At 56.6% G+C, this 8148-nt stretch overlaps 1 protein-coding gene across 3 annotated transcripts; it reads left to right on the top strand.

The window, feature by feature from the left end:
- Positions 1–2595: 2595 nt before the first annotated feature.
- FBXW9 (F-box and WD repeat domain containing 9) lies at positions 2596–8127 on the top strand. 3 transcript variants are annotated; one of them, XM_030879954.2, is made up of 10 exons: positions 2596–3085; positions 4246–4385; positions 4464–4592; positions 5760–5872; positions 5956–6047; positions 6950–7098; positions 7186–7299; positions 7430–7519; positions 7607–7672; positions 7746–8127. In XM_030879954.2, exons 1-10 carry the CDS (start codon positions 2677–2679, stop codon positions 7818–7820), a joined length of 1377 nt encoding a protein of 458 aa, XP_030735814.1. In that variant the 5' UTR covers positions 2596–2676; the 3' UTR covers positions 7821–8127. The 3 variants fall into 3 exon arrangements, with proteins under 3 accessions (XP_030735814.1, XP_060152953.1, XP_030735813.1); XM_060296970.1 differs by lacking the exon at positions 7186–7299; XM_030879953.2 differs by having other exon boundaries at positions 7607–8127.
- The last annotated feature ends 21 nt before the right edge of the window (positions 8128–8148 follow it).

The following is an 8148-nucleotide window of genomic DNA, read 5'->3' as shown; positions in this document are numbered from 1 at the left end:
AACACAAGGGCCGAGGCTGAGGCATTTAATTGATGGTGATAGAAAACCAAGGCTTATGCTTTGCCAGCAAGAGGGAAACCAAAGGCTTGGAGGAAGGGAAGGGTGCTGTATTCCCTTACCCGACTCTGGCCCTGGGACTTCCTGATCATCACAGCTCCCAGTAGGCCCCAAGACCCCACCAGATTGGGGTAGCGATCCTAGGGAAACTTCTGGGATTGGTTGGGAATGCAGGCACAGTGGGAGAGGCTCCCCTAGAGAGAGGAGGTGTGGTTGCTTCCCAGTTGGCCTCAAAACTGAAACCAAGCCTTGAAGCCCCCTCAATGTTGTTTTCCTCTTCCCTTTCTACTTCTCTGGGGGCCTCTTTTTGCGGTTTTGGGGGTTTGACTGGATTCCTGCATTCTGGGTCCTGCTCCATGCATCCCTCTCGAGCACTGGATCACACCCTCATCACAGCCCTGTGTCTCCTATCAGACAGGGTCAGGCCCCACCTCTCTTCCAAGGGGCACTTGGTGCACATTCCATAAACTCAGCTGGTTCCCCCGCTGTGAAACTCCAGCAGGTCTCTGGAAGCCATTTGTAAAAAAAAGAAAAGAAAAAAAAATTAAATACCATTTAATTTTCTGGTAATTCCAGTTCTTTGGAGCATCCTCTGCTGGGTCTTGGGGTGTGTGGATTGGCTGTCTGATGGGATTGGTAACCCCTTCTCCATCCAGGATGGGGGGCCTCCAACCACCTTCAGGGAAGGGGAGCCTGGTTCTAGTTATCTTTTTCTTCTTTTCTTTTTTTTAATTAAGGAAACTATTTAATTTTTTAATTTATTTTTTTGTTGATTTTTGCACAACGAAGTTTCAGCTTCTCAACCTTTTCCCCTGCGCAGGGCTGCGGACCCTGACTGGCCTCGATCTGCAGTCCCTCTCGTTCCCACATCCCTCCTTCCCCCTCATCCTCTTCTTCCTGCGGGCTCCCAGGGTCTGTCCATTTGTTACCGTGCTGTGCTGGGGACTGGCGCCAAGGTGGCGTGAGATTCCACTTGTGTAGAACTTTGTTGAGTAAAGATCAGTTTCTTGTGAAACCCTTGGTCTCCATCTGGCCTCTTGTGTCCTGGGCTTTGGCAGTAGAGAAGAGATGTGGAGGGGGGCCTGGGAAGTTTTAGAAATAGGGATGCACAGGAATCAGGTCAGGAAATAATTGTGGGAGTGGGGAAGTAAGTAAGGTTAAAGATTAAATGTGGTAACGTAACACATGCAGTGCAGTCTTTGGGACATAATTACAGCTCACTAGAGCCTGAGCTCACTAAAGGGGACCCATTAGTGTTACAGCCCAGATTCAAGATCCCCATCTACTAAAGACTAAACTGAGTGGCAAGGAGCAAGACCTTGCAGCATTCTTATAATCTTTGACTTCACAACTCTGGATTGCTGGGCAGGTTAGACATTTTTGTAGAATGCTCAGCTCAGCGCCAAGCCTGTGGGACATAGGTAAGTATGTGCAACAGTTAAAGGCAAATGAGAAACTGCTCATCTGGGGACGCACAGGCCTCAGGATAAAATCTTGTTGCAACCTCAGTACAGCCCAAGCATCACCTGCATCAAACTGGGAAAATCTTTTGAAATGCTGACACACAACCAACTTTCGTTTAACAAGTGTGTGCATTTTAGTGAGAGGAAAGCTAATCAGTGAAACAGCGATATGTCCCATAGAGAAAAATACAGCGGGGAGAGGAGAAAGAACGTTATGGAAAATGGTCACAGTCTTGACAGTAGGGTACTCTGGGACTTCCTTGGTGGCGCAGTGGATAAGAATCTGCCTGCCAATGACGGGGACACACATTCGAGCCCTGGTCCGGGAAGATCCCACATGCCGCGGAGCAACTAAGCCCGTGTGCCACAACTACTGGGCCTGGGCTGTAGAGCCTGTGAGCCGCAACTACTAAAACCCGCGCGCCTAGAGCCTGTGCTCTGCAACAAGAGAAACCACTGCAAGGAGAAGCCCGCGCACTGCAACGAAGAGTAACCCCCGCTTGCTGCAACTAGAGAAAGCCTGTGCGCAGCAATGAAAACCCAACACAGCCAAAAATAAATAAAATTAAATTAAAAAAGAAAAGGGAGGGAACAGCTAGTGCTGCTTAGAATGTGTGTGTTAACACTGCCTGGCTCAAAAGAGGCTGTCGGTAAATGAGATGCTGTTTCTATCAGTAGGATTTTGGGTAACTCAGAGTTAACTTTCACCGAGGTCTCTGCAGTGTAACTGCTTGTTTCTGGCTCCGGAAGAAAAGAACAGGAGTTCGAGTCACTAGCATGCCCAGACTGCGAACCAGGAAAAAGGGGTTTTCTATCTGTAAGGTCAGTGTCACCTGTGAGAAGTGCCTTCGACAGGGCCGTGTTTTTCAAACCAGAGTCCGCTGGCCCTCTGCATCAGCACCATCAGAGATGCTAGTTTAAAAAACGCAGGAACCAGGAATCTGCATTTTCCAGCTCGGGGCCGACGCGGCTGAAGAACGAGACCCTTCCAGTGAGCTGGCTTTCAGTCTGCGGCCAGTTTCCCCACGACCCGCTCGCTTCCGGTTGGCGCCCTAACGTCATCAGGCAGCGCCGGAAGTACCCTTGCGCTGCCTAGGAGACAGGACGCGGGCTCGGCTGCTGACAGGGCCGGGCCGGCCGCGCCCACCCGGTCGCCATGGAGCTGCCTCCAGGGCCGCGCGATGATCCCTGCGCCTGGGACGATGACTCGGAGCCGGAGCCGGAGCCTGACCCCGACGCACAGGCCGAGGCTTACGTGGCCCGCGTGCTCAGTCCTCCGAAATTCGGGCTGGCGCCCCCGCGCGCCCCTCCGCTGCCTGCGCCCGCTGTGTCCCTTGGCGCTCTGGAGCCGCGGGCCGCGTCCAAGGGCCCGGCGGTGGCGGTTCCGGGCCTGCTGAGCCTTCCTCCGGAGCTACTGCTCGAGATATGCGCCTACCTGGACGCGCGCCTCGTGCTCCACGTCCTGCCGCGCGTGTGCCACGCGCTGCGCGACCTCGTGCGTGACCATGTCACCTGGAGGCTACGCGCGCAGCGCCGCGTACGCGCGCCCTACCCAGTGGTGGAAGGTGCGCGCGCCCGGGGGCCAGGGTGGCCCGCCCAGGTCAAGCTTGAGGCGGGGGGAGGGTCCAGGGTGCTGTAAGTACAGTCACTGGAGCAGACTACCTGGCTGTCCTGGCTCAGCGGTGGCTGAGGTACTTACTGGTGGTACCAAAGCCCCTGACCTCTGGGTGGACTATGAGACAGATACTTGGGGTCCTGAGGCTGTGGAAATCTACTTGGGTAGCTGGGGTCCCTGAACTCGGAATCCAGCGATCCTCAGGCTTGGGGTTGACACAGGGACTTGAAGTCTTAGGCTGTCAGAATCTCCTTGGGGCTCAGAGTAAGCCCAAGAATCCCCAGGTTCTGGGTCTAGGTGCTAAGGCAGTAACTGGTGATGCCAAGTCCCCTTACCTCTAGAGTCTTGGCCTAGGTGAGGGTGCGGCAGGACTCAGGTCCAGAGCCTGCAACCCTTGAACTTATTAAGCTAGGATTTAGAGGTTGGGATCCCTGATATTAGCAATCACAGACCCTCGAGTCCAGGTTCTAACCTGGGATCTTAGGCAGGGGCTGGTGGTAATTTCTCCTGCCTCCAAGGTCTTTGGTCCCTAGAGGATAAGGCAGCTTGGTGATCTTGAATTGATGGGACTTTACTGAACAGCTTGATAAAACATAGATGTTTGGTTGGGTCAAGGGCTTGGATTCTGCATCTTGACAAAGCTCCCAGGTTTGGGATGCTGGTTTGGGAAACACTTCCATGGGTCCGGTTCAGATGGCCGAGGCAGGAAGTGTTAGTTATGAAGTCCTAGCTCTTGTGCCCAGCCTGAGGGTTGGGAGGGCTGAGGTTGGACCTTAGCCAGGGGTGAGGCAGGGCCTTAACGTCCTGAGGCTGCTATCCCCCAAACTTGGGTTGGGGGATGAGGCCCGGGAAGGTGATCCTGAGGCTCCAGTTACCCAATTTCTGGAAACTGGGTAAGGAGCAATCCTAGACCTGCTTGGCAGGTGCGTGGGCTGGTGGTCCCAAAGCTAGAGCCTCGGCCTCCTTGGGTGGGGTAAGGGATCCAGGTGGGTTCTCTCCAAGTCTGGTTCAGGTTGTGCTCCCCGGAAGCCAGCGCAGTGAGCTTGGACAGCTGGTGTGGGTGGTGGCAGGGTTCCTCCCCACTGGGGACCCTGCTTTTGCGTCCCACAGAGGAGGACTTTGACTGGCCAGCAGCCTGCATTGAGCTGGAGCAGCACCTGTCGCGCTGGGCAGAGGATGGGCGCAGGACTGAGTACTTCTGCCTGGCCGATGGGCACTTTGCTTCCATTGACTCAGTGCTGCTGCTCCAGGTGAGACGGGGGTCGGTGGAAGGCCAGGCAGTGGTGGGCCAGGGTGACCCCAACAACATCACCTCACTCCTCTCCCAGGGCGGGACACTCTGCCTGTCAGGCTCCCGAGATCGCAATGTCAACCTGTGGGACCTGCAACAGCTGGGGGTGGAGCCCAGCCGGGTTCTGGTCAAGGCCCTGGGCACCCAGAAGAACAGCACTCACAAGGTGAGGGGGTAGGAGGCCAGGCAGAGGTAGGAGGCGTGCGGCCTGGGTAGGGTACCATGGCTAAGGGCACAGGTTTTGGCACCAGACCTCACAGATTTAAATCTTGCTCTGCTATTGTCAGTGTGACTTTAAGTGAGATGTATGACTTATCTGGGCCTTAGTTTCTGCTTCTGTCCAGAGGTCAATTAGGATGAGGACGAATGAAATGAATATGCATTAAGAGCGTTGCTCAGGCTCATATACAGTAGGTGCTTAGGAGGTGTCAGGTATACCTTGAGTGGCCCCAGGTAGGGCAGTTATGAGGCCACCCCTGGGGATCAGACAGCTCTGAGCCTGACTGTCATCTCATGAGAGGTGGTCATGGAGGGGCACGTCCACCAGCCATTGAGGTGGTCTAGGCTGGTGGCCAAGAGCTTGGTCTCGGAGCCAGGCTGCTGGGTTCAAATCCCCACTCTGCTACTTCCTGGCTGTGTGACCTTGGGTGAGGGACTCAACCTCTCTGTGCACCAGTTTCATAATCTGTGGAACGGGACACATCACAGTACTATCCTCAGAGGGTTTGGTGACGAATGAGTCAGTGGGGAGCTAGCTGCGTTCTGTGCATTTTAGCTCCTGACACAGGGACTTTTTTTTATGCTCATTTTCCCAATGAAGAAACTGAGGGATGGTACTTCATTCACCCAGGTCATGGAGTAGAGGCCCCATTCTTTTTTTTCTCCCCCATACCAAGCAGCTTGCGGGATATTAGTTCCCTGACCAGGGATTGAACCCGGGCCACAACAACGAAAGCCCAGAATCCTAAACACTAGGCCACCAGGGAACTCCCTGGAGGTTCCATTTTTGTGTGTGCCACGTGGCTTGTGGGATCTTGGTTCCCTGACCAGGGATAGAACCTGGGCCTTTGGCAGTGAGAGCTCGGAGTCCTAACCACTGGACTGCCAGGAAATTCCCATGGAGGCCCCATTCTTAGTCACACTGTCATGTGGCCTCAAACCACTGCTGCAGCTGAGGCTCTGCAGAACTTGATTTAGGAATATTATTAGGTTGGGGTGCGCATGTCCTGGGCTCTGAGGTCAGACCCACAGACCTAGGCTCTAATCTCTACTCAGTGCTGACTCACTCTGGGTTCCGTGAAATGGGGAAGATCACACGGGTCTGGTCCCACAGGGCTGGGTGTGGTCACTGGCGGCGCTGGACCACCGAGTGTGCTCTGGTTCCTGGGACAGCACGGTGAAGCTCTGGGACATGGCGGCTGATGGGCAGCAGTTTGGCGAGATAAAGTGAGGGGTCCTGGGCAGGGGGGCCTGGGTGGGCAGAGGTCTGTCTGGCCACAGCCCCAGCCCTGTGGTCTGTGTGTCCCCAGGGCTAAGGCAGCTGTGCTGTGCCTGTCCTACCGGCCTGATATCCTGGTGACTGGCACCTATGACAAGAAGGTGACCGTCTACGACCCCAGAGGTGGGCTGGGGACCCTGAAGCCTAGGTGGGAGAGCAGGGCTGCCTGGTGTCTCCAGGGTCATCCTGGGGAAGGAGACACTTGGGCCTCACAGTCTAACTGGGGTGACAGTCACATAACGAGAGGCTGACCACTCAGAGTGGCCTGTGTTGTGCTGGGGGCCACAAAGGTGACAGGTGGGGGTGGGTATTGGGGGCAGAGGAAGCCCCGCCTCCATGTGGGGTGGGGTCAAGTACTGGAGGGCTCCCAGAGGAGGGGCCTCTGAGCCTGAGTCCCGTAGGAGGCAGGACAGTCCTTGAGAATTCTGGCTCCCCCACCTCCTAGCTGTGTGACCCCAGTCAGGTTTGAACCTCAGTTTCCCCATTTGTCAAATCCAGATAATAATAACTCCAGCCGCCTAGGGCTAATGGGAGGAGATGACAATAAGAACTTTGGTAGATTAAATGTTTACATTAAAATGCCTAGAATGAACTTGGCCCAGCCCATAAGCCTTTTCCATTGTTTATTTATTTATTCATTCTTATTTTAATTGAAGGGCCCAGTGTAACTTTTCCAGGCAGAGCCAGAGCCGGGATGGGGTGGGGGCAAGTCTCAGGCTGACCTGCAGGAGGAGGGAAGCATTTTATGCTGGGACTTGGCTGAGGTCCATTCTGTACTGAGAGCAGATGGGACTGGAGGAAGGAGCGGGGATGGAGATGGGTTGGGGGGGGTCTGGTGGTCCTGTGAGGCCTGGATCCAGCTGGGGTGGCAGAGGAACAACAGGGCTACCTGTGGGATGGGGGTTGGGGGAGCAGACAGAGTAGTATTTTGCCAGGAAGGATGGAGACCCAGGGTCCTGGGGCGGGCCAGGGGGCCTCCAAGGGGCTCTGATGTCCCCCTCCTCCCTGGCCCATCGCCCATGCAGTTGGCCCGACCCTGCTGAAGAGCCGGCGGCTGCACTCAAGCGCGGTGCTGGCGCTGCTGGCGGACGACCGGCACATCATTTCAGGCAGCGAGGACCACACGCTGGTGGTGTTTGACCGCCGAGCCAACAGTGTCCTACAGCGGCTGCAGGTGGGCGCTCCCCAGGGGGCTGGAGGGACCAGGGCTGCGGCGGGCCCGGACTGGCCTGAGCTGCTCCGTCCCGTGTCCCTCCCACAGCTGGACTCCTACCTGCTCTGCATGTCCTACCAGGAGCCTCAGCTCTGGGCCGGCGATAACCAGGGTCTGCTGCATGTCTTCGCCAACCGGGATGGCTGCTTCCAGCTCGTCAGGGTCTGCCAAGGCTCTTGCCCGCGCACGAGCTGCCCTGGGCTGCCTCCCTACCTCTTAATCCCTGGGTGGCAGTGGGGGACTGGCCTTGGGAGAGCCACACCTGAGTGTCACCTGTCCCTCCCTTCCGCAGTCCTTTGATGTGGGCCACAGGTCTCAGATCACAGGGATCAAACACTCCCTGGGGGCCTTATACACCACGTCCACCGACAAGACCATCCGGGTGAGGCCCTGCGACAGTCCCCCCTCTCTACCCACCCTCACTTGCCAGGAGCACACCTCGTGACCTTTGCCCATTGCCCCTCACCAGGTGCACGTGCCCACAGACCCACCAAGGACCATCTGCACTCGAAGCCACCACAACGTGCTGAATGGGGTAAGGCCCTGTCCCATGCGCCCTGCCTGGCTGCTCAGAGCACCCCTGACTCCTCATGTCCCCGCCCTGGCAGATCTGCGCTGAGGGCAACCTGGTGGTGGCCGCCTCTGGGGGCCTGTCGCTGGAGGTCTGGAGGCTGCAGGCCTGAGCAGGCAGATGTGGATGTGGATCTGCCGGCTGGCAGGCTGGGCTGGGGCCTCCGTTCTCAGGGGGGACCTTCCCCCACGCTGGTGCTGCCTTTGCCCCGCCCCCACAGGACTAGGGCACAAGGAGTCCTGGCCATGGTGGGTGGGTGAGTGGGGGTCCCTGGGCTGGGGCCCATGCCAGGGGAAGTGAGGTTTGTGTTTCGGCCAACCCAGGGGGCTGCTCCCCACCCTCGGGCCCTTGTTTTTGTTATGATTTGGATGCCTGCTCTCCCTGGAGAGCAAAGGAGAAATAAACCTGATGTACTGGTGCTCCGGCCTGGACTGTGAGCT

The sequence above is a fragment of the Globicephala melas genome, chromosome 3, assembly GCF_963455315.2.
Source record: "Globicephala melas chromosome 3, mGloMel1.2, whole genome shotgun sequence".
Taxonomy (NCBI): Eukaryota; Metazoa; Chordata; class Mammalia; order Artiodactyla; family Delphinidae; genus Globicephala; species Globicephala melas.
The sequence above is the reverse complement of the archived record's forward strand: the minus strand, read 5'-3'. Positions and strand labels throughout refer to the sequence as shown.

Coding starts and splice junctions, on each gene's coding strand:
- FBXW9 (XM_030879953.2), top strand. CDS start 2,677: ATGGAGCTGCCTCCAGGGCCGCGCGATGATCCCTGCGCCTGGGACGAT. Junction 4,593..5,759: donor AGAAGAACAGCACTCACAAG/GTGAGGGGGTAG, acceptor CTGGTCCCACAG/GGCTGGGTGTGGTCACTGGC. Junction 6,048..6,949: donor GACCGTCTACGACCCCAGAG/GTGGGCTGGGGA, acceptor TCGCCCATGCAG/TTGGCCCGACCCTGCTGAAG.